At 38.8% G+C, this 26,869-nt stretch overlaps 1 protein-coding gene across 4 annotated transcripts in view; it reads left to right on the top strand.

Annotated features, from left to right (window-relative positions):
- The window catches only part of LOC106793645 (RNA-binding protein Musashi homolog Rbp6), a 549,523-nt gene that overhangs the window by 325,286 nt on the left and 197,368 nt on the right, over positions 1–26,869 (top strand). For all 4 annotated transcript variants that reach the window (XM_014760790.1, XM_014760772.1, XM_014760781.1 and 1 more), the window contains one exon: positions 8,180–8,221. In XM_014760790.1, the coding sequence (XP_014616276.1) occupies positions 8,180–8,221 (42 nt within the window). The remainder of the gene's footprint in view (positions 1–8,179; positions 8,222–26,869) is intronic.

Genomic DNA, 26,869 nt, shown 5'->3' with positions numbered 1-26,869 from the left:
CTCTCTCTCTCTCTCTCTCTCTCTCTCCGTCTCTCGTATAAAATCTCCTCTCTTCCATTTTCCTCGGATAGCCTAGCCCGAGTGTCGCGTATTGTTTTGTCTTCTTTTTCTTTTTTTCTTTTTTTTTCGAGATTTCAACGCAGAATCGTGCTGCTGTTACTGCTGTTGCTGTTACTGTTGCTGTTACTGTTGCATGCGTCTAGTATAGTAGTCGGAAAGCTTGCGAGACGTCACAGCGTGACGCTGAAAAGCAGCACGGCGGACATAAACGAGAGGCGGAACGCCGGGAGGAAAGAGAATGGCTAAAGCTCTGAAGAAACGATGCGAAACACAGAGAGAAAGAGAGAGAGAAGAGAGAGTGGGAGAAGAGAGACAAAACGTGGCGGAGGCGTCACCGTCTCGTCATTGCAAAATCTCGAGTAAAAAAAAATGGACGACAAAAGGAGTGAGCCCTCCCCCTTCCCCCGCCTCCGCCCCCCCCCCAACATACAAAAGGAAGGAGTGTTAGTCGGCTCGTGTTTGTACTACTTGTCGTTGCCGCGAAAGCGAAATAATAATAATAATAATAATAATAGTAAAAAAAGAAAGAGAGAGAAAACTAGGAAGAACGACGACAACTGAGAGAAACACGAAAGGTGGTTGGTGTTGATGGTGGTGGTGGTGGTGTTGGTGGTGGTGATGTTGGTGGTGGTGGTTGCAATGCGTCGACGGAAACAGTGCGCGAGTGATGGTATAATGGTAGTAGGGAAAACGCGTACATACGTGGTATCAAAGAGGAAATCATCAGTTGCAAAATCACCGTCGCGTATTTGCTTTTAATTTGCCAGACGAATTAACCGGGTATTTGAGGCGGGCAAACGCCACCACTGCGACCACCGCCACCGTCCTTCCGCGTGGGATCGAGGGTTGGTAACGAATCAGTGGTCTCTAAAATTTAATAATAATTCTCGTTGTGTGTTGCATTTCTGTTGAAAATTTCGTATACGAAGTCGACGATGTATTCTCTTGTATTTCTCCCTCTCTCTCTCTCTCTCTCGCTTGATGCTATTTCTATTTTGTTTATCCTTATCCCATTTTTCCTTCCTGATTTCTTTTACCTTTTTTTTCTTTTTTTCATCTGTCCATTCGTCAGTAAAGAGAACATGAACGATAAACGATAGTATAAACAAATGGGAAATTTGGTATTGTGTACTGGAGTATGTATCTTCAAATACGAAATCAGTTTTATTTCCCTTGAATACAAATTTGAAAGGTATTTGCCTTTCGATTTCGAAATAATCGTGTCATGATTGACCGATTTTGCCCTTTACAAAGTGGACTTAAAAATTCCGCGTCAATTTATTCGCGCGCATCAGTTTATATAATAGATTCAACGATTTATTCGATATATTATATACGATTGAAAGGTAGATATAGACATACTGGTGGGGTAGAGGGTGAGAAGGAAACTTGTAATTTAGTTTATAGGAACATTTTCGTTTTGCGGTACTCTTCGGTACTTGTGACAAACATTTGTAATTAGGAAAATTTTATTCTCAAACAAACAGCATTAGGCAAAACGACTACGAGGAACGTTGTTGCATGTACAAATTACATTTGTAAAATGTTCGATTTGTTTTTAATTGAAAATTGTTTTTTTTTTTTACTAAAATACGAGAGGAAAGTAAGCAGAGGAGGTGATAAAATGAAAAGGAAACGACGAGGTTCTGATATCAGTACTCTTTGCTTAAAATATTCTACGATGAATTAGGCAAAGAAAAAGGTACTCTTCTTACTGAGCTATACTACCGTTCTTTATGAACTACGTCGGGAACATAAAAATGTTTATAACTCTGCAGCAACGTCGTCGTATACTACATTTTACATCGGATATGTCATACCGTTAGCAACTCATTACTTTTCGACATTCTTCTTGATAAAAGAAAGTCTTCTTGTGATTCGATTAAAATTCATGCTGCGTGTAGATGGTAAACGAAGTCAAGTAAAAGTTGCAAGTGTCGAGAAATATACGTCGCCGACATAAACTGCAGAAAATACGGGGGAAAGCAACGAAAGCACTCGGGGATTAAGTTATACGTAAGGAATTTTTCTTTAAAGTTTTTTTGCTCTTTTTACATTCTATCACTTTTTCCTTGTTGACTTTACTAAAAAAAGAAAAAAAAAAAAGAAAAGAAAAGCAAAATCGTCTTTCAGTTTATTTCCAAGAACCAATTTGAAATTTTCGAAAATACCTCGAACAAAAGAAAAATAACTTTGGGTTGTTCTTCGGCGGTGTTTTTAAAAATACGAAACAAGTTTACACGATTCAAATGAAGGAAACGGATGCACAAAAAAAAAACACCAAAAAAGAAAAAAGGAAAGAAAGAAATGATAGAGGAAACGTTGGGAAGATGCGTCAATCAAAAGTTTCTTTACCGTTGAAAACCTTTCAGCTTCCATTATGTAACCAACTAAGCTATTCGATACTTCCTGAACTGGCAAACTGTGGGCTCAGGACAGACAGACAGACAGAATTAGAGATAGAAAGAGAAAGGTTGAAGGAAGAAGAGCAAAGCAACCCCCTTTGGAAGGAGTGCGTCAAGGGAAGAAGAAGGGTTAGGGTTGCTCGAGAGTAAGAAAATCTCCCACTTGTAGCTCGCAGATATTTACTCCGATCTTACCGAGACTCTGGAGTTAAACCTTGAGCAATGCTTAGACCATCCACCAGACCCATCCCTTCTTTCTATCCACCCGTTTAAGCCCACGCCTAACTTTTAACATGAAGTGTTGAAAGAAACTTGATATCGAATCTCTGACCCGCAAAAAAGTTCTTTAATGTGAGATTTTGAGAGATGTGCGAATTTCATCGTAGCTGTTGCTCTTTATTGTTAATCGAAACATCATTTCGAATAGAATTCTGTGATAAAGAATTTTTTTTAATCATTTTTTCTTTTTTATTATAGAAATGATGCATATTTAAATGCATCAAATTTTTTACTCGTTTAACTCGACTTTTTCGTTAACCTTTAACTTCAAAGTTTCAAGACACTGATGGAAGACTCTGCGGGGACCGTATAAAAATGGAAGGATAATGTCTGATTTTTGTTGTACTTTAAAGAAAAAGGAATTTATTAGAATAAATATATATACGAAATCAAGATGAAATATTAAAGTATATAATTTCAATATTAAAGAGAATCTTTTTGGTACTTTATGAAATTGTACAAAATATCTTGAAGCAATATTATGTTTGTAAAATCATTCTAAAATTTATCGAATCGTTAGATTTCATTCATTTGTCTTATTTATGCATTTGCGCATAACATTATTCGATTTATTTTGCGAATAGGAAATTCGGATTATAGAATTTTGTGGTTCCTTATTAAAATACGTAAATTATTTGAGAATTAATGGGGGTTCAACTACCCTCGCACACATCACCACATCTGGAATCCATCGGATTTGCATTACTCGACTATATTAGAAACTCGAAATACAACTTTTGTTAGGTAAAATTGTTTCCTTTTTTTTACAGACAATATTCATATCGTAATATTATCGAAATTGAAGCTCTTTTTTTTCACGAAATGGTTGTTACACTTTAAGCTAAGTTAGTCAATCGAATTTGAATTTCGAAGGAATTAGCGCGTGCTCGCGTGTGAAATTTCTCATTTTGTTATTCCCAGATGTACCACTGAAGGTGGTTTTAAGACGAAGCTTCCGCCATTCGATAGGACAGTGCTTCTCAACCTTTGTCAAATTTTGAACATATAAATTCATTTTTTTTTATAAGATCAAAACCTGGTCTCAACAAAATTACTCGTTAATGCTTTTTCGACTTGACTAACTTTCACTTTTTAACTGTGTTTTTAATGACTTATTTATTCCTCTTCCCAAAATCTTATGAAACTGTTAGGTTTCTTCGTAAATTGTTTTTAATAAATGACACGCGACAAAGTTGCATTTACATGTACACGATACAAAAAACAAAATAAAAAACTGTATTTTATTTGAAAGAAATAGAAAAAAAAAAAAGAGAAATTTCAGGATGACTTTTCGCGTTGAAAATTTAATTGACGTCGAAGGGACCGACGGTTGAGAGATACTGGATTTGAGGATCGAAACTCGAAGAATAGCATCGTGAATTACTTTTCCAAATGCACACCCCACCCGAGTCAAGGGTTTCCTTCCAGAATCGGGTAGAATGGGAGAGACGAGAAACGAAAAGGGTAGAGGAAAAAGATATAGATGGCTCTTCCAATTTCCAGGCGTGCCAACCAGATTGAATTTCTATCGTGATCGTCGTTATCTTTCCTCGTCTATACTTGGTGGCCGATCATTTCGCGAGATATTTGAGCAAACGGGATTTGTGAAAACAACTCTCTTCTTGCCTTCAGATTTTTCCTTCCCTTTTTTTTTCTATTCTTATTCGCACTTCCTTTTACCACCATCACCACCACAGTAGTATCTTGTGTTATTTGCGTTTATCTATTGGTATACACCCTTGTCTAATTTTTTCACAAAAGAAAAAAAACCAATCTGTAATTTTCAAATTGTTCTATTGATACATTTAGTTTAACTCAACGTTCCAACATACAAGAATAAAACCGATAAACGTAATTAAGTTGCCAATTAATTATTAAAAGAAAATATTTTAATCAATATAATATCTGTGTATAGAGTAATCATATTTTTCATTAGATTAAATTACTTACCAAATGTTAGAAAAAAATCACTATATTCACACATGTGTATCAATATATTCACGTGTACTTTCCCAAGAAGTTTTATGCCCAAAGATCAAACCTTCTGAAAAAAAAGGAAAAGTTCAACGTTTTGTGTGTCGAGAAATTTGATAAAGGAAAATTCATTATGTAAAACACGTTGGAAAGTTGATAAACCTATTTCTCAGACTGAAGAGTAGCGAGCACAAGTTACGTCTCACGGAATCCGTTGTAACTTATTCCTGTGGGTGTAGTAAGTAACTTCGCATGGGACGTTACTTTTTTTTCTTTTTTTTTTCCCCCGCGAACCGCGTAGAAAATCAGAAAACGGTGAAAGTATACCTGAGAAAGACAAACGCAAAAATGTTGAGGAACGGTATGAAAGTAATAGAGAAAGATGGCAACTTTCTTTTTTCATTTCTTTTCTTCGTTTTTTTCTCTCTCTCTCTCTCTCTCTTTTTTTCTTTTTCAAGTCGAGTATGAGACGCTAGATGGACTACGTTTTCCCGTTTCGGGGTGAGTACGAAGCGACAACCGGTGTGAACTTTGCCGTAAGGGATTATGCAAACTGGTAAAGGTTCAGAAAGAACGAGTGGGGCGGGTGAACGAACGAAAGAACCAAACGAGAGATGGGGGGAAAAAACCACGCTAGTAACTCGCTGCTACCGTGGACACACTAGGGCATTTCTTTTTTCTCTCTCTCTCTCTCTCTCTCTCTCTCTCTCTCTCTTACACACATACACGTTCATTGACTTTCCTTGGTCGCTTTCCACGCTTGTCATTACAACTTTCCACGTTACCTTCCGGCTATGCGTTTATATTCTCCCTCGTATCAAGAAGAATCGTGCTCGGGGTTAAACCAAAAAAAAAAAAAGAAAGAAAAAAAGAAGAAAAAAATAAGAATGGTCAGAATCAGGGGAGGAGAGATTTGCTCGAATTTTACTTTTACGTTTACTATCTATCCTTTTCCTTTTTTATAATAGCAATAAATTCGTAAAGAAAAGGGGAAGAACGAAAAAATATTGTCGAAAAAATGAAAGCGAAGTTACATAACTGTGTCATTATGTCGTACAATATTTATCATTGTGTGATCGATTTTTATTGAACGAAAAAAAAATATGCACATCGATAAATAATATTGATATGACAAAATGAGATACTTAAGATCAATCGAAACGAATAGGACAGATTATACGTGGTAAAAAAAAAGCATAATTTTAAATTATCATCATGTGCATTACGCATATATAATACTCACGAGAATAATAAATTAAAGCATTAAAAACAGGGTTTTAATACAATCACAAGTTGTCGAATAGCTGCATTGAGTGGAGGAGAGGGAGGGGGAGGGGTATGATTCCCAACGTATTTACCGAACTATCTCGTATTGATGAGGCAAAGCGTAGAAAGCAAAGGACAAAGATAGCTTGGATCTGTCACAAGAAAGAGATAGAGAAAGAGAGAGAGAGAGAGAGAGAGAGAGAGAGAGAGAGAGAGAGAGAATGATCGACGAGAGGATCAGAGATGGGAAAAGGTAAGAGAGAGAGAGAGAGAGAGAGAGAGAGAGGATCGAGATAGTGGAATGCGTCGAGTGTATTAGAACGTGGCTTCAGATAACGACGATGTCGATAGGACGGTGGTAGTCTCGCTGATAAACAAACCGACCACGCAAAAGCAACACTAATCAGCATAAATGGCTCGTCCCTATCCGATAGGGCAACGCGGTTGCTGCACCGCCAGCTGAATAAATTTTGGATTACGCCGTTTGGTCAAAGCGTAGAGGTACGAGAACGAAGGCAGAAGCTGGAGGAAGTACGGGCAGGGGGACGGGGGTAGTATAGTAAGAATTAGGGCACTCCCGAAGGATCACGTTCTCGAGTTTCGTCACGTAGGAAGGAGGGTTAAACCGCTTTAAGCGTCACCACCACTACCACCACCACCACCACCACCACTGACGTCATTGTCGTCATCGTGTTCTTCTCCGTGTCCTTCCGCTGTTTTCTTCCTATTTTCTTCTTCCCCCTTCTTTGACGTAATCGAGCTAAGATCGTTGATCGATTTTTAACGAGATCTCGTCGTTTATTACTTTTTACATAATACCGTTGTTTTACGCGATCAAATTTTTATCTGTAAATATGTGTGTGTGTGTGTGTGTGTGTGTGTGTGTGTGTGTGTGTGTGTGTGTATGCGTGTGTGTAACACTTTTGTACGAAACGCGTTAGCGAGACTGAAATATTGATTTCGAGACCGATATTCGTATAGATTCAATTTGAAATTCATAAAACGTATTGCTTTAAGATAGAAGCAAAATCGATTGTATTTTAAATTAAGATATTAAGTCAAATTGTTTCCCGTCAAAGTTTCTCAATACTTATAATTTACATGCTTGGTTTCCATGCGTGAACATCATTCTAGCGATATAGTAGTATAAGATTGAGCCAACCTTGACATTTATTCTCCACTTTTTTTTTTCTTTCATCGTCATCTTTCGAAACGATGCAATTTATATTTGAGTTTCTTTCTTTTTCTTTTTTTTTTCCTTTTTCTTTTTCTTTTTCCGTATCATCAAATTTAAAGATATGAAAATGTCTCTCGTTTCACGTGACTCATTCCGTATAAAATTCTAACTTTAAAAGTGGCTCCCCGATTTGATCCTCCCCTTCTCCTCCCCCCTCCCACTCCACCTTCCGCTCCTCCATCCTCCTCCCACCCAACATTTTTAAAACGTTCAACTACTTTCTTATATTACTCGAAAGTGGATCGAGAGATGCCGAGAGCTGGCTCGCTCGATGAAAAAGCATCCAAATCTCTCGCAGAGGGATCGTTTTTCTCCACCCGGCTTTTACTTTCGCGCGCGCGTTATTCACTCTCAGTCATCTTCCTCTCTCTTTCTCTCACTCTCTCTCTGTCTCTCTCTCTCCTAAGCGAACGAATGTGTATCTTTCATCCGCGTTCAGTTTTCTATACCCCTACCCTCCCCCTATCCTCCTCCTCTCCCAACCTCCCAACCCCCCGTCTTTCACACACATTCACTACTTTAGCTCGTAGCAAATATATTTTGTGGTCGACCGAGATTTGCCTCGGAGCTTCTAGCATCCTCTCGTCATCCCCGTGGTCGTCGTTTTTCTTACTGTTGTATTCGCGAAAGTACGTATAAGGAAAACGATTATGCTTTACCGAGCTTTAGAGACTATGATACATACTACTACTACTATTACTACTACTATTACTATTACTACTACTATTAACCTTTCCTGCTACGTGTTGTTCTTTTCGTCTAATCCTCTTAACAATAGATACCTGTATGACCCAACCAAAATCCTGTTATTTCGTTTTTTTTTCCTTCCTAAACGAATTATTCGCGTACTAAAAAGCTTCCTTGATGCATCATCATCATCATCATCATCATCATCATCATCATCATTATCATTATTATTATCGTTTAATCATACGTATTTTTTTCTTTTCTGTTACAGATCGACCCGAAAGTAGCGTTTCCTAGGAGAACACATCCAAAGGTAAGATACGATAATTTAAACATATTCTAAATTAAATTAAGAGAGTAATGTTAAATCGTAAATTGGAAAAATATTATTAGAACTAAAATATTACCATTACAGACAATTAAAATGAAGGATAATAACTATTCCACACTAGTAGATATGTAAATACATATATATATATATATAGTAATACAAAAGCACGTATGGAACGCGAGGTTAAAAAGTCGAACGATGAACGGTAGAAACGCTAAGGGGGAAGGGGGAACGGGTGGGGGGGGGCTAGGTGATGTCAAGGTGCCGCGGGAGATTGAAGAGAGAATAATAAAGCTCTCTCGTCCTCGTAATAAGAGCAATTAGATATAATTTACTTCAAAACCGGGAATTATTTCCTTGTCCCGGCGGATAGTAGTCATAGCTGAAGCTTTCCCTCTCACACATACACGCACACACACACACACACATACGAACGGTTCACGAAGCTGGAAGTTGAACGAGAAGCACGAGAACGAATACGATGTAAATGGTCGCTTGGTGGAAAGAGAAAGACACGGATATAAAGGAAGAGTGAGGGGGAGAGAAACGTTCGTGTACATCCCATACACTTAAAAACTTCTGATACGTGTACGTGAAAATGTGTCTACACGTCCGTTACTTTAAAAGTAGGGGGAAGGACGTGGTGGAAGAGGCGAGAGAAATTCGCGCGGTTTAATAATATAAATGCTAGGCACGCGAATTACCGGCAAGTGACTGAATTGCGCTAATTTTAATTGTACCCTTTCTCTGTCTTTTGCGTTCGCGCACTTCGTATACCCCCCTTTTCGCATACTACCACACGCTCCACCCCCTTGCTATTCAACGACTCTTTCTCTCTCTCTACCTCTACCTGTCTTTTTTCTTCGCATTTCGTTGGAACATTTGCACATTTTTAAAGCGCGTGCGCCGTCACCTCCGCTTGCCTCCTCCGTCGTCGTCGGCACCTACCATCTCACCCCATTTATTTCATTCTTTCCCCCCCATAGTGAACGAGAGAGAGAAAGAAAGAGAGAGGACCGGAAGCGCATAATTTATGATGTGAGCGCGCGAAATCGCGATTCAATGTTGCTGCATGTAATCGCACGCCGGGGATTTCGAGGATTGCACGTCCGAATTGCAAAGCCGTTTAGTTTTGAATCCGAATTGGAAAGCGAGCTTTTAGCATTTCAATCGAATTAAAAATTCAGAATCGAGATCGGAAATTTTCTACTTTAGGATTATATGTATGTATGTATACGTTATATTATAGTATGTATGTATGTATGTATACGATTATATTATAGTATGTATATGTTATATATGGATATGTATATACTATATATCATTTCGAGAGTGTAGGATACTCGAAAAATCGACGAGAAATTTCCTTATCGGTCATTGACCATTATAATTATCAATGCGATCAATAATTCGTAAATAGATATTTTTTGCAAAATGCAATAATGTTGTTCGGTAGTAATTGTCATGTTCGATCTCTTTTTTTTTTTGTTCGATAGTAAAATAAAATGCGCCTAGTTTGTTTATTAATAATCGAATTAAATAAAATTCATCAAAAAAATATACACATGTAAGAATACAAATAAAAAATATTCGCTTGTTGAATTACACCTAGTAAAAGTCTTTGCTACTCGTTGCATCGATTCTATCTATAAATCGGGAAAAAAGGGTGCGGCGCGACTTCACCAAATTGTTTATCAATCACACTCATATATACTGACGGAAAAAGACGAATAATGGCGATAAAAGTGAATAAACGAAAAAAAAGAAGAAAAAAAAAATGGAAGTGTTAACGGAACTCGTGTATCCACGATGAATAGTCATCAAGCGTAGAAGAAAAATGAGTTATCGAATATTGACGACATTGTGATGATAGTGTACGCGGTTTTGTTACTCGAAGAATATCCAAAAAAAGGTTGATTATAAGATAAAAAAAAAAAAAAAAAAGAGAGAAATATATAAATATACAGATGGTACGAAGAAGAAAACGAGAATTTATAAATCGTACCGAGAGAATTCTTGATAAGAGTTGGCGTGTCTGCACATAGGATAGAGATATGGATTATACGGGAAAAGCTCTATTCGTGATTCGAAACTCGAGTTTACCACTACGGTGTTAGTAGTAGTAGTAGTAGTAGTAGTAGTAGTAGTAGTAATAGTAGTAGTAGTAGTAGTAGTAGTAGTAGTAGTAGCGAGATGTTGTATTCGAAATAAAATAACGGCCATTAATCGCGAGATGGGGATAACATATTTCAGGTGAATGCTTCGGGGCAGCTTGAACGGCCGGTGCAATTTTCATAAAATGGAGGATGGTTACGGCATCCACCACCACCACCATCACCATCACCCTCTTTGAATCACCACCTCACTTCAAACTTTTTACTCTCTTTTTTTTTTATTCTTTTTTTTCTTTTTCTTTTACGTTGCGCGTCTCGCGATCTACACAGATATATGTGTACACACATATACATATATGTATACACATACGCAGTAGCTTACAAATCAACGTAAATTCGCTCGCAGTGCACGATTTCGGACATTTCTCGGTTTGAAAAAGTAATACAAACGCATGCTCTACGGGATAGTTGCCAGGAACTTTTTTCGAACGCGTCTATGATACGACGGCGGTTGGCACGCTTCGTGTAATCCACGATGTGATAACTCCTATGCCACGTTACGTTGTTGCTTATTTCGAAATCGGATGTCCTTCTGGTGGTTGTTTCCCTTCCGGGACATCTTTCCTACTCGATCAATTCTTATTTCTCTACTCTTTTTATTTGAAATTCTTTGTTGGTAATCGTACGTAAAGAATCGTGAAAAGATTAAGAGATGTTTTCTCCGTTTTCTTTTGTATTTTTGTTTTTTTTTCTTTTTTTAATATAAGACAATTCTATACACACATATATTCGAATGATTGTATTTTTCATTATTTATTTATTTTTTTTTTCTCCTCTCTAAAAATATGATTTTATTTTTTAATTACTGCGTGATATCGAAATCGCAATCACTGAATAGGAAAATCGAATTTTCATTTTCGCTCGGTGTAACTATCTGTAATTATTATTAAATACATAATTGTCTATTATAATCGTACTCATTCAATTATTTACGGATTATTTAAGCGAAAAGTGCATTTTAATTCGTTTATGAATTTTATTCCAGATTACACCTCTTTCCGTGCAATTATAAATGTATTTTACGCGACGAATTTTATAGAGCGTATTTTGCACCAGTGGGGAGGCGCGAACACGGAAACACGCACACGCACACGAACACGAAAGTTGGCTAGTGTATCAATCGTGAATAGAGGTACGAGCGAGAACATTACGAAGGTATTTTCAAGCGCAACGACGTAGCGTAAGAAAAGAACATAATATTTTATAACATTTTTTTTCATTGTATAAATCTTTATCATTTTTATAATACAGCAGAAAATACGAACGACTTTTTTAATTATCATTATTATTAATACCAGAGTCACTAGATAATTTTTTTTTACGAAATCGGCAGAAGGTTAAAGCACGAATAGACGAAGTATCTTTTTTCTTTTATCTTAATTTCTATTATAAAATCCTGACAATAATTAATATATCCGTGGAATCCAGTGGAAATTCGCTAAATTTACGGGTGTACGTGATGAACTTTAAGAAGAAAATGGCTACATCGCAAAGTTCATTGAAATGTCACTGGGATGTGTTTCTGTGCTACGAACCATTGCAACAACCTCCTCGAGACCGCATACAGGAACTGCTTTGTTACGGTACTTCCGGTCTGGCGGAAACGGTGCAATGCGCTTCCGACATGACGGAAAAGTAGTGACAGTCATTACCGAGTTCTTCCCAAACGCTTCGTTTCTCGTGCCCTCTTTTTTCTTTTTTCTTTTTTTTTTCATCTTTTCCCTTGGGTTGGTTAATACGGGCGTCATAAATACCACGAAAATTAATACCTTTCTTTAGAGAGTAAAATTGCAAAATATTAAAAACGTATTCGAATGGTGTTAATTTTATGTAATTTGAATTAAAAAAAAGTTAAGAAGATAATGTGTGTTGTAATTTAAAATAAATATATTATATATTACATCCACAAAAATACATGTGCATAACGTCGAACGTACTAGAATGTATTTATGCATTAATGTGGATTATCTGTAACGTGCTTAGACCTTGTGACATCGAGTCTCCTAAACTATCCCTCGACTGCACATATATGACAAGGTTGTTTGAATAATATTAATTATCAAATATGACGCATATGCTTATCCTTGTAGAAATATATAGTTAACGAGATTACTTGCATGATATCAAATATATATCCGTGAGAATAATTCTATAGGATATATATTATATTATAAGATATATATAAACAAGTGAAAGAGAAATTTAAGTAGGTTTTGCGAAATAACGATCAATTTCTATGATAAGAAGGAACCACCACCACAATCCCCTGCTCCCCTGTCACCCCCCTTACCCCGTACGATCGATTAATAAGATATTCCAATAAAGATTGGATTGTGGCAAAACAATGGAACGTAATCAGGGAAAATGCGAGATGAGATAGCAAACGAGATAGACGTAGATCGTTAATAAACACGATACATAAAGCATAATCGTCATCTATTGCGGGCACATTCCCTTAGCCAAAAGAGAGTGAGAGAGAGAGAGAGAGAAGAGCGGGCATAGATTTAGGATGGATAGCGATGATATCAGAAGCGTCGGTGTAATACCCACTTGTTACGGTACAGGGATACGCATATATACGCGATCCTATATACACATGGATACGTGAGACATTATTCAAACCACTGCAAGCTTTGGAGTACGAGAGAGTAGCAGCAGCGCAGGAGTATGGGAGAGGAGAAGAGGAGTAAAGGGAAATGGAAGAAGACCGAGAGATAGGGATAGAGAGGGAGAGAGAAATAGTGAGTTAGAAGGGGGAAGAGTGAGAAGAGGAGGAAGAGGAAGAGGAAGAGACCGGTAGAATTGCAGCACGTCTCGCGTAACGAGCTGCCGGCTCCCCAGGGTGTTCAGCTTCTGCTCTTCATTCTCCCTTCTTTTTCTTTCTTGTTCTCTTGTACATATCGGGTGTAGTATCATCTCCCTCTCTTTCTCTCCCTTTCTCTCTCCCTCTCTCTTTTTCTTTTTCTTTTTCTCTGTTTGCATTCTCGTAGCCGTATTGCGGATACCTTTTCATCGAGTTGTTTTGTTTTCTTTTTACAACGAGATCCATCGAGAAAGGAGGTATATACGCGGCAGCAATGTGTTCCGTCAACCAACAGCTATGGACCTTCCTATTTTCGACGTTATTCCGATGAGAGGATTTGTCATTGAGCCGTAAACGCGTCACGATTCGTTTTCTTCTCGCATACCAATTGAGATTTACGCGAGGGGATATAACATCGAATAGTTATATCTATATATATATATATGTTATAACCTTCTTCTATATCTTGCATTACGAAGAATTAAACGTTATTTCGAGAGTAATTCGCTGCGATTTGATGATTCTCTTAGTTGAACTAATCGAGAAACCATACGCGAGCGAGCCCCTATTTATTCCCGTCGTCGATTCCACCTTATAATCCAAATACCCAATCGGATTTATCTCGACCATCGTAATCATTCCGCCTTTTCTGTTCTAATCTTTCGATCGATCGATCGATCGGTCGGTCGCTTTTCCTCTTTTTCAACCGACAGATATGTCCAGCTTTTTGCTACTCCACTTCTGTTCCAATCTCAAGGTCGGCAAAACTTATGGTTCGCAAAAGTCATTAAAGATCCCGAAGGCTCTAGAGTAAAACAGCTGGACTTTCGTGTCCCAAAAGGTCAATCTGCTATTTCGAATGTAGCTCAGCGAAGACAAAAATGTGCTTACTCCTTTTCCGTTCCGTTCTTTTGGTTAACTTACAAGTCCTATTTCCTCTCGTTGGTGATGATGATGATGATGATGGTGGTGGTGGTTGGCAACTCAAAAGAGAACTTGTTACATTTATCTTTCGGGAGTTAAATATGCTCCCGGGTATACTCCTTGTCCTCGACATTAGACCGAAATCCCATGCATTTTATACGCGTTCAAGTCATTCAGGACGACGACACGTTAACTATAGCAAGTGTGTACACACTGGCACGACCATCCTCCCTCCCTTGCTTGCATCTTCTCTTGCCTTCCTCGGGCTGCTCCTCCTCCTCCTCCTCGTTGAGTTCGCATTACGATCCCCGTGCAACTAGCAGCACCCTTGTGGACATAGACACTAACCCAAAGGAGAATCCCCGCAACCTTCTTCATCCGTGTTACCCATCGAGCTAGCGAGTTTCCTTCCTACCAAACCGGTGCACTAAAACTAGCACTAGCTGCTACGTTCTTCTTTGCTCGTCGTGAACTTTTTACTTTTTTTCTCCATTTTTTCTTTTCTTTTCTTTTCTTCGATGGACGAGAGAAAGAAATTCTAGTTGTAGTCGAATGGCTGAAGAAAAAAGAAGAAGATAATGTTTGCTTGTCGTAAGTGGCGTCATCCAGTATGTGTGTCTGCAGTACAGCATCATCGTTCCTTACGAAAGTTCCTCCTGCGGTTTTTCCCCGTACGGGGGTTTAGTGAGTCAAGGATCACACGCGCGCCATTCTCTGGTAGATCTGGCAAGATCCCCAAAGTGCATTTGTGGAGAGTTGGGTGGTGTGTACCACCACCCAAGTCTCTCATGGACGCGCGGATATGGCCGGAGGAAAAAAAGCCCGGAAGTGTAATGTTATCGTCCGCTTCTGGAAAAATACCGCATTTCACGAAAGGCTGTTGAGAGAATAGTAGTAGTAGTAGTAGTAGTAGTAATAGTAGTAGTAATAGTATAACGGTTAGAGTAGGGATAGAAAAGGTGGCTCACTCTACGGTAGTAAAGGCAGTGTCCCTTATCGTTACACACAGTGAGTGGTGCCTCTAGAGACCCGCCGGAAGTTATCCGATCTCCGGATTTACAGGATTACTTCCTATGAGAGAAGAGGAGGAGGAGGAGGTGGAGGAGGGTGTTCGGAAGATTCTGATGGTTAGAGGGGACTGATTTTTCTTCTAGTCGTTTGCGTGTTTGCTGCGAAGATTGTCGATAAAACTAACATGGTATGAGAACGGATAGTTCTTCTAGAAAATTTCAACTACCCTCTCTCTCTCTCTCTCTCTCTCTCACTGGAGTGCATCGGTACAATTTTCTAAAGAATTTCTGTCACGAGAGCGATAATTATAGGACGAGTTACTTCAATGTGTATCTTTGAGATTGTTGTCAATTTACCGGCAGTAACATCCCTATTGTCCGTAAGAATACGTCAGTAAGAGTGAGAAAGCTTTTGGGTAGAAGACAGAAGAGAGAGAGAGAGAGAGAGAGAGAGAGAGAAGGAGACCTCGATATTTTCCTTTATTTTATTTATACCTGCGTTGCCTTTTTATAAGAAGCTCCTTGGTTTCTTTTCCTTTGATATTCGTTGATTCGAAATTATCCAGTAGTTTGACTCTCCAAAGGTTTGGATCAATAATCACCTAGTCCTGTATATGCTATCTTCAGTATTTATACGTTCCACCCTAATTCAACCGCGAAACGTTCGGTTTAGATTGAAATTCATAGTCCCCAAAGAACGTAAAACGTTTTAATATTCTTTCTCCTCTTCACTTTCTCTCTCTCTCTCTTTCCCACCCTTTTCTCTTATGTCAATATTTCTCTCTTATCTAGCAGACTTTTCAAATCACGATCACTTTATTGCCCCTCCCCCTCCCCCGCCCCTTTCCCCTTGCTCTCGTACTCCTACTCGACCGGTATTTCGATTGAATCCACTTCGCTGAAAATGATCGATTTTCGAAAGTACCCAGATGACCTGATAACTCGAAACAGCCTATTGTCGTGTTGTCCTTAAACGTGAAATTCAAAAGTACGCTCCCTTGTTTGAACTTCGAGCTATCTGATTTTATCGCGATTTTATACGATTAACGTGTCACCTTTGTTGATAAGAAAAAGACATCCGTTCTTAGCTATGAAGAATTTATTTCCGTTTTCGTTTCCAGTCTAATCTTAAGGTATTATCACGTTATCGCTTGATTAACCAGTCTAAATATCGTAAAGTGGTCATAATAATCACCTCTTTGATAGTAGTTGAGCGTTGCGTTTACTTTCGTCTATTGGATAATTATTGTCTTAATATGGTAGAATAAATTTACTGATAACTCTTTGACAAAATTTTCTATTATAAACAGAATTTTGATCGTGTCTGATCGTTTGACCGTGAATTAGCCAGGTGCTTTATCATCTGTCACGAACGACAGTAGTTTCTACGTTGTCGAGAGACTGAAACCTGAGATATGTTGTGTCGCATTGAAGATAAGCTAAACTCTCGAATGATGGAACAGCCCGTAAACTCGGTGGAGCCACGTCATGATGCTACTGAAATAGCTACTAGATAATATATAGGTAGGTATACGTGGTGGGTATGCTTATGGGGCTTAGGTGTGTATTACACATAGACTTGGTTTTATTTCTCCGTATATCTCTTTCTTTTTCTTTACGTTCAACGTATTTACTCGAATTGTTTTTCCGTATTCTAACTTTTTCTTCTTCCCTAGACAATATTTTACTATTCGCGTTCTTTACCTGTAACATTAGATTTACTAGTTCCTTTCTAAAGTTCTTCTTAGGTGTACTCGATAACATTTTATTTTATTTTTGCCAAGAGAGTAAGAGGAAAAAAATAAAAATAAAAATAAAAATAAAAATAATAAAAGTAAGCTAAAAAGACAAATAGATTTTTTTCCTTTTATTTAATGCACTTATGCAGAGTCGGTTTTAAAGGATGATTCTTCCTCTCGTCTCGTCAACAACGTAGACGACAACGTCGACAACGAAAACGACGGCATTGCAATGGACGACGGAAACGCCGGCGTTGCATCGCGGATTCTCAAGTCGGAAGCAATAATGGAATGGCACACAGGCCGCGTTCGCGTTTCGTTTCGTTTCGTTTCGTTTCGTTTCGCTCTCTTCTTCTCCTCTTTGCCCGTATGCATGGCCGACTACTCGAAAGCTTTTCATTTTCCGCCTAGCATGCTTTTTATCGTCGCATTGAATCGACGCGCAAAGAGAGACCGAGAGATAGAAGTTAAAAAAAAAAAAGTGAAAAAGAGAAGAATTGCGAGCTTCTCGGATGCGTGCGACTGCACCTTCTCTCACCGTGTATTACTTCGTCTCCCTTCTTTTTTCTCTCTCTCTCTCTCTCTCTCAGCCACCCCTCCCCGCCACCCCTTGCCGCCGTGTCTCGTCTTTCCTCCCGATTTCCCTTCTCACCACCAACCGATTCACCCCTCTCCCCTCACCTTCTCCCCCCCCCAACTCCCCCTCTCCTCTTCTTTCTACTTCGTGCGTCGCCAACGCGTGTGTTAGCGGTGGTGCATCACGGTGAATGGGACTGGTAATTGCACGTTTAATATTTCAGAGCTATTTCTGTGTGCAAGCATGTAAAAAGTCTGCGATTTAGCCTTGTGAAGCAGGGAAGCTCTCTTATTCCTTCCTGCCTCCCCCGTTCTTTTCCTCCCCCTCTCTTCTCTCCTCTCCTTTCTCTCTCTCTCTCTCTCTCATGTCGGTGCTCGCAATACTGGTGCACTGACGAAAGTACCAAAGTAAGAACTTCTTCCATTCGTTTCTACCCGGCCTTGTCCTGTTGCTGGCTCTTAGTCTCTTTTTCCTCCGACTCAATTTCCCAGTCCGTTGTTACTGGCACTCAAGCACTCCTCTCTTTCTATCTTCTCTCTCTTTACCTTTCTTTGAAATGCCCGGAATATTCTCTACACGCGGATTACGCCAAGTGTTAAAAGAAAGAGGAGAAAAAAAGGAAAGAAAAAAAATAGAATGAGAGGGAGAGACAGCAGTAGCTGCAGCAACAGCAGCAGCAACAGCAACAGCAAGGAGCTCAATTTAATGCGTAAGTAGACGAAAATAATTTTCTTACTCGCCGGCAGATGAAATTCACGAATACTATTTCCTACTTTCTTGTAGAGAGAGAGAGAGAGAGAGATACTTGGGCGCGTTTATTCAAAGACATTCGACGGTGGTCCTCGCACAAACAGTAATCTTTCGATTCACCGTCGTTGATATCAGCGGAAAGATCGGGCAAAGTTTAGCAAAAGGCGTCTCGACTAGGAGGAGGAGAAGGAGGAGGAGGGTTTTCAGCGTTAACTGTAAAAACGTCGTGTGCCTAACGTTAAGAGGTTACGTTCATCCAAAGGAGAGAATAGAATCGGGCCGGAGATTCCATTGACGTTTTCAGGCTTATCTAAAAGGAGCCACTAACGGTGGCTGGCTGGTTGGTTGGTTGGTTGGTTGGTTGGTTGGTTGCCGGTCGCAAGCTCGCGAGCTTGCAAGCTCCTCTTGCACATCCTCTGTGCCTCTGGGTCGATCGAAGGAAAACTGCTTTCCGAAATAGTAGGGTGAACTGCACTTCGGGTTTTCCCGATAAGGGACAAAAGGTGCTCTAATGCGAGTCCCTCGACAAAGCGCCATTTCGGAGCTCCTTCTCTCCTTACCCGGGCCGATCTGAGAGCAACAAAGGATCCTCTGGTGATCTCAATCACAAATTGACAATAAAAAATGTCCAATTAACCTTGGAGAAGACTTTACCAAGCAGCGGGTAGAATCGACTGGAATCGACTCCGATCCCGCATCCTCCTACCACTCCTACTCCCTACTCTTCTTCTTCTTCTTCTTCGTCTTCCTCTTCTTCTTCTGAACCATCTCCTCCATTCCTTACCCGTCCTTTCACCGCAGTTTCAAACGAATGGGACGAGCACGGGAGAGTGAGAGAGAGAGAGTGAGAGAGAGGAGAAGAAGATAGAAAAGGGGAGTAGCGGAGGATGAAGAAAGGGAGAGAAGACCCCGCGTGAAGTTGGAAGCAATCGAGAAGGTTTAATCCCGCTCGATTGCGTTCCTTAGCCGGCAAATTTAACCCTCCACCACTACCACTACACCACCACTACTACTACTACTACCTTAGAATCTCTTCTCTTTTTCCTTCATTCTGACATCTACGTATAGTTACTCCTATCTCCAAGGCAGTCGTCCAAAAACGTGTGTGTTTTTTCCTCAAAAGTTCATGATAATTATCGATCGAAACAACGCGATTATTCGAAAAATAGGTCGAAAATATCTCGTCGTTTATTCGCGACAATTTGTCATGTCAAATTCGTGTATCGGTAGAACGCATTATGTATACTGCAAGTTTTACTGTTTAACGCACGCGAAATATATTGTTATTATTATATGAAATATATATAAAAGTTCACAGAACGCGTGTTAGATAGCTTCGTTTATTTCGTTCTCTGCTAAATTACTTTATTTAAATGATTATAAAACAGACTCATAAATGACTTTACGTCACGGTCGATATGTTTTTATGCAACGAGAAACAAAAAGAAAAATAACGATATTCATTGAAATATATAAACGTTAATTCAATAGCATTGAGTTTATATTTCATAAAGCCCACTTAATATCGTGGAAAAGTGATCGTCTTTGTCATGAATATTAAATGTGAAAAGTGACTTATAATATTTCTATAAATTTTCTCCATAGATACTTTAATATAATTCTTATCTCCCCCTATACGGTGTATCCAGATACTTTTATTTAAAATATTCATTTAAAAAATTAGACAAAGAAAATATATATTGACGTTAATATTAAAAGAACGAAACGACCGCGAACGAGACAAAATCTTCGCGTTTTCGTTCATGTAATTATAAAAGGATAATGATGCGGGTGTTCTTAAATAAAATTAACTAATTTCGTTGGAAAATTAAATAGAACATCTAACATTAACGAAATTGAATTTCGTACAATCGAACCGAAGGGGTATGAGTTGAGAAACTACGATAGAAAAGGTGAGGGGGAAATTTTTCCTTTTCTTTTTCGAACCGAGTGTAGAAAATCGTCGGCTTGCCCAAAAGCCAAAATTCCTTGCATCGTGCGGGACGAGCAAATTAATCGCAAACGAATTTATCCCCGACGCTCTGGGTTAAACTAAAACGCCGAGATATTACAGAGAAGTAAGCTCTTTAAAGGGTTTAGAACATCACCGGTGTATGCCTGCCCTTCTTCTTGTTCTTCCTCTCGTTACCCCTCTACCTTTTCTATTTCCTCTCTCCCTCTCTCTCTCTCTCTCTCTCATTCTCTTCGTATCCTTCTCCCCCTCTTCAGATATCTCGCGTAGGTAGTAGTAGCTTGCGGTCTAGTAACCGCAGTCTCTACTGCGCTGTCGGTTGCGGATACCCCAGCCTCATGTGCAACCTCGCGTCTGTTTTGTGCCGAGGGTTTTCAAAAACCACGACTGCCGAACCAAACTAACTCCTTCCCTTTTCCCCCTGCCCCCTTTGCTCCGCACCCTCGCTTTCTCTACTCTCGTAGGAGCTACGTCCAACGTTCCATAGGAGGCCGCCAAAAGCTCTGCTGAATGTTCTTTGACGTTTAAACGAATTTGGTTTAACTTCTTTCAGCCTAAAAACTTTGTTAAAAATGAATAGTAGGTTCATAGGTATTTGGCCCCTGCCAGTGTTTCCCCTTCCATAGTTTCAAAGTTCTTCTTTTATAAAAACGATTCGAATCGTTATGCTATTATCTTGAATATTATTCAAAGTAATCGGACAAAATTTAAATTATTAAATCGTAGATATATTATGTCCATATACGAAGCAACGCTAAGCAACCATCTCCTTTCATCGGTAGTATGCTCTCCAATCAGTAATTAGGATCGCAGGATACACGTGACTATCCCTCCGTATCGGGTCATCTTCCATGTAATTTACATTCCTCATCCCAATAGATAGAACCTCCTTCGGGCTACTGATTAATATTAAACGCGTTATTCTCGCTACTGCAATTAATGTGACATGTCGATCGATGTTATCTAAGCGGGTGATTAAACCGCGATTATATAATACGCATTTGGAATTGATAACGTTAATCGTTACGCAAGTCGCGTGCTTAATGTTATATTTAACATTCTTCAGAAATACTTTTTTCTTATTTGAATCATCATCATCATCGTCATCATCATTTGATACGTATAATCGTTAAACTTTCATTGTTTCTTATTTATTTTATTAGACGGTATCATTAACATAATCGTTACGTTCAATTTAATAGAAAACGAAAGACATAGCTCTATAACTTTAAACCAACAACAACCATACTCGTTCTCATTCTAACCGAGCGAATGAATTTCTTACCGTAAACTCGTTAACACTCTGTGCCAAGGTGTACGCATAAAACCAGAGCTACTGGAATTTACTTGCGCATCAGGAACGTTGATCTCGCTTGTTACTTATGTATATAAATGTTCTATGTTCGTACTGGCGAAATGGTACGGGTTCGACAAAAGCTGGCTCTGTTTCACGTCCGGCAGGCTTTCAAGGAATGACCATTATGTCTGAGAAGAGCGGCTCCACATCGCACGAACGAGTACCTAACCAACGGAGCCAGTTAAAACACGTGTTCGCCTCGCCGGCATAATGGCGGCAATAATTTCTCACCCAAGAAATAAATTCTCCAATAATAATTCTCTTCTTCTTTTCTCTCGCTCTCTCTCTCTTTTTCTCTCTTTCTCTCTCTTTCTCGCAAATGTACAACCTCCTTTCGCCACCGGATGTAGCTAACGTACTTAACTGGTCCACGATTTATCATAGCCCACGTTTCACATTCTCCACTCGGCCGTTTGCCGAATGCCATCCCATTATACTTGTCACCTCTGACCTTCCACTGTTTTTTCTCTTTTCTTCACCTTATTCTTCTTCTTCTTCTTACTATTATTATTATTATTCTTACTTGCATACAATTGTCGTATCAAAATAATCACCTCAATGATTTATCATTCTATTCAGTTATACCTATCATTTAATTCATGTTAAATATATCTCAACCATAGAGGATTATTTTCATGCGATTAACGCGTAAAAATTCGACGTTTCAAAATTATAACAATAAATAAATCTATTTATTACGATGATTTATTATATTCGTCAGATTAAAGAATAATCAACAAAAAAAAAAGGATAAATTATTCGTTTTTTTGAAAACCTTTTTATTTAAAAAATATCGAAGATCTTAGTGGAAAAAAAAGGAAATATATTTATATACGTTATACGTTCCCCGAGGCCTGTAAATCAAACGTTCCTCTTGTTCCATTTCGTAGTAGACGCGCGACGGCAAGAGTTCTCTTTCTCTCTTCCCATGTTGGGTTGCGCAGCATCTCGGCTGGCAGCGAATTAAGCTGCTTTATAAAAATGTAAAGGGATTCAAGAGCGAGCCGTTTTCGACTTGGTAGGCGGCTACAGGATGGAAAACGGCTTGCTGAAGGCGAGCCTGGCTGGGACTGGGGAATAGCAAATGCGATTGGGAGCTTCATTGTTTCTAAGAACGAGGAAAGAGACACACAACTATGGGGAAAAGAGGAAAAAAGATACAGAGGGAGAGAGAGAAAGAGAAAGAGAGATCCCAGCCGAAAGAGTTTAAGAAAAGAGGGCAGAAAGTCGAAAGAAAGAATCGCGAAGAAGGGGCATGCTTGCCTTCGCAAATGCTGATAGTGGAAGAGAGAGAGAGAGTAGGTGAGGAGGGTTATTCTTTACTTATGCACGAACAGATACGATGCCTACAATGTCGGAGGTAGGCTGTGGAAAATGAAGTACTTTCGGCTTTTTTCCCTACCCCCATCTGCCCCCTTCCCCCATTCCCTTTTCCCTTTTTTTCTTTTTCCCTTTTTCTTTGTCTTACTTATTCGCCATGCCAAAACACTTTCGGCACTATCTGCGTGTCCGTGTGCAGATTTTCTGAACAGTTTGGTAACTTTGACATCAACCTTTTTCCCTTCGTTACATATTGTAGGAACTTTGTCGAGTCGAGTTTACAACTGCATTGCTCTTTCTTTTTCTCTCTCTCTCTCTCTTTTTATCTTCCTTTTTTTTGGCTTTCTATTTATTATCTATCTGTTAAAATTTATGTTATGAATTATTTTCCGAATTGTTTGTTCCCAATGTACAGCAAAATTATTGTTTGTTTTTATTTTTCTTTAAACATTTGAATTAAATTTCCTATTCGTTCTGAGCATAATTGATAAAATGCAAGTAAATAGGTTAACTTTTCCATTTGGTCTAGCCAGACTGCTATAGTCTTTCTTAGCAATTTGTTTCGAGTTAAAGAAATCGTATGCAGGGAAACGTCTTGGTTGCTCGTTGTCTCGACGGCAAGACGGGAGGAAGTATTACGTATTCATTTGTGATTTTCTTCGCTATACCGAAAGAGAGAGGAACGGGGGTAGGTCCATTAGGTGGTAGCTTGGTGCACAAATGCACGAAATAAGATTCCGATTCCGGGGCATTAATTGAACGGCACTGTGTATTTCCCTGTGGAGCTGGTAGACCTGGAGGTAGGTAGTACCTTCCCACTACCAATCTCAGAAAATTTAGGTTTAGTCTGGGAAAAATGAACTAAAGTGCAAACGAAAGAAAAATATATAAGAAAGATAAATAAAGAAAGTAATATTATAAGGAGTAGAAATTTGCGAAATTTGTGTATGTACGATGTAATATTATATAAATATACAAAAATGTATAACATATATATATATATAAGATTATAAGATTAAGGAAAAACAAATACAAGGTAATAGAATGTGCATGTAATAACCAAAGGATATACGTATGTATATTCTATAAACTGCATATCGAATATTTGAATAGATTCGTAACAAAAGATGAAAGAAAGTAAGGAATATAAGAAAAAGAATCGAAAGTACAGGAGAACAAAATTCTTGCTTCATTTCTATTCTCCCATGGCCGAGTAAGAAAGTGTAAGAGAGAGAGATCTTCATCAAATCCCATGATAAATGTGAAAAAAACTGAGTATTTTATTATTATAGTAAATGTTTATACGGGTTTCTCAAGCAATATTGAAATTAATATATCTCTTGTATAAACACAAATAATAATGGTTTTCCGACACGGTCGTGCATGCGATGCAACATAAAATCAACTGGTTTGAACTGGTAAACATTGCAAACTAATGAATACGACATCGTCGCATCGCACGCGTCGTCGATTTGGACAAAACTATAGAATGTGCTTTGTTTGTTCGTTGGTTGGTTGTGTGTTGATCGGTTCTTTCATTCGGTTAGTATGTAAATAAGATAAGATACGAAAACTCTTCTAGTGATATCAGTACAATAAAAATGCATCTCACGAATAAAAATTTCATTATTAATTCGTAATAAAATTTCACATCTCTAAAATCAAAGAAATATTTCTCTTATAGATATTTATATTTGAACATACACATTCGTACATTTTCAATGATAGATATTTTTTTAAATAAAACAATATATTACTTAATGACAGTAATAGTTTCTTATAGCAAACACGCATGAAATTGTTAATTATACAGAGAAGCCTGAATTACGTTTTGTCTATGGGGAAGACCTTCATTAGTCGTCCAAGATCTTGCATAAACTCGCACGACAAGGGTGTCCGGTGTGAAACGTCATGTGCGTCATCATTTCTGAATACAGTGAGCTCTGTTTCTCTCTCTCTCTCCTTGTCTCTCTCCCTATCTATCTCTTACTCTCTTACTCTTGCATCAAAGTCAAAATTCAGGAGATACGAGATCGCCGTAGCTCGATTTCAATGTTATAACTAGGAATTCGAGATTGGGTTCGTTCGAAATCTCTAGTCGTATCCGTCGAGCGCGTCTTATCTTATTCCAGGATATCTAGACCGTGTTAGATTCAATAGCAGCGAAGTTAGATCGTCGGAGTAAGAGAGAGAATATTGAAGGATACGGGTAAAATCAAAACGTCTAGGTACCTATAAATTGGACAATATTCCAATATCTACGAAAGGTGGAAAAGGATTTTCCAAGCGGACGCTTTTGAATTTCGAATATCCTTGTCGATAAAGTTGGGTTCTTTCTTGGAAGCAGGAGCATCTCGTAGGTCAGTTACAGTGTACCGAGTTTTTATTATATTAAGGGTAGTAAAACGGATAATAAGGTGAGAGAAAATGTCACCTTATGTTTGCCAGTTTTATCGTCAACCGCGTGACATCTTATATCACGTACTTACTTACAGTCATCCCCTTACTGCGAATATCAGAGGAAAAAAAAATGAGAGGTAGGAAAAGATGAAAGATGAAAGCTGGGGTGAGAGAGAGAGAGAGATGATCGCGAGTCGCGTAGGTAGACGACACGTATATATCTTTCCCCTTAGTAGTTTTGCTCGATCACACGATATACTCTGTCACACTGTATATAGTCGGAACAAACGAATACAATTTTGACGATATTAAATTGTCAGGACAAACCACGGTTGGATCGTAAACTGGACAATTCTTCGATGCAGAAAGATTCCAATGTTATGAGATTTTATTATGAAGTATTAAGACGTGATACGTTACGATATATAAACCTCGTACGTATAATGTTTTATTAAAGAAACAAGAAAATCGAATAACATGCTTTGCCCATATTACACAAGATGATAGCTCTTGTAATTTTAATAGAAATAGCTCATAAATAGGACACTAAGAGCTTTCAGTGGTTTTGATAGGATGTCATACGTTGACTACATCGATTTCAGGATGGTTTCGTGGCTCTCGTTCGTATCTTATCATTATAAGGGGGATAAATAAGTTATATCGTATTGATAATAACAGGTAGGGAAAGGAGGAAGGAGGAAGGAGGGAGATGGGAGGGCCGGGGATATAGGTACGAGGTAGTAGAATATTTGTCTTCATTTAACGTCGAGGATGAATCTCGAATAGAGCATCGTTGCGATTCGATGCTTTTCGAAAGGAAACGCGTAGAGTGTAGGGACATTATCGCTGATATCTCGGTATGGGAGGGCTCCATAGTGAAATGCACAGATTGGTCCTCGATGTTGATTGAAGTGTAATGGAGATAACTCGAGCCATAGCCACCGGAGCGCAGAATGCACTTGCACGGACAGAGAGATTAGCAAAGGACGTAATGGAGTTTGTGGTCGACTCAAAAAGGATCACGCTTCGTTGGAACATCAGTCATGGTTCATTCCAACGCGGCGTTCCGCCGTTCCGAGAAGATACGCTAGAACGATCGACGATACGTTAACGGTTACCGCGAGAGATTAGGATCGGATCGTCGATAGAGAGAACAAGAGAGACTGGGGGAAAAGAAAAAGTTATAGGGAATGAGAAAGATATCTACCTTCCTTTCCATTTGCGAAATCAATTTGAAAAAGACAAATTTGTTGAAATAGTAAAACTTGTTTATCATTTTTTTCTCTCTCTCTCTCTAATTCTTCTTTTTTTTCTTTTTTTTTTTTTACCATTGTTCAGATTTTAATACTTGACGGATAAGAAATAGTAGGAAGTTTCTATCGTCGTCGTCATCATTATCTACGTGTCATGCGCTGTTAAGGGTAATTCCAGTTACCATGTTTAGTTGGCTCGGATAAGGCGTGGGTGGTAGTGACTCTGATAGCTGGCTGTGTCAACATTCATGTATTTGCCGTGGCATCGCTATGAAGCCATCCAGGTTAAGCCTAGTTAGAGAATCGGGCTAGAAAGAGAGAGTGAGAGAGAGAGAGAGAGAGAGAGAGAGA

The sequence above is a fragment of the Polistes canadensis genome, unplaced genomic scaffold (assembly GCF_001313835.1).
Source record: "Polistes canadensis isolate GaletaPanama2010 unplaced genomic scaffold, ASM131383v1 scaffold_1, whole genome shotgun sequence".
Lineage (NCBI taxonomy): Eukaryota > Metazoa > Arthropoda > Insecta > Hymenoptera > Vespidae > Polistes > Polistes canadensis.
This window is presented reverse-complemented; position numbering and strand designations above follow the sequence as displayed.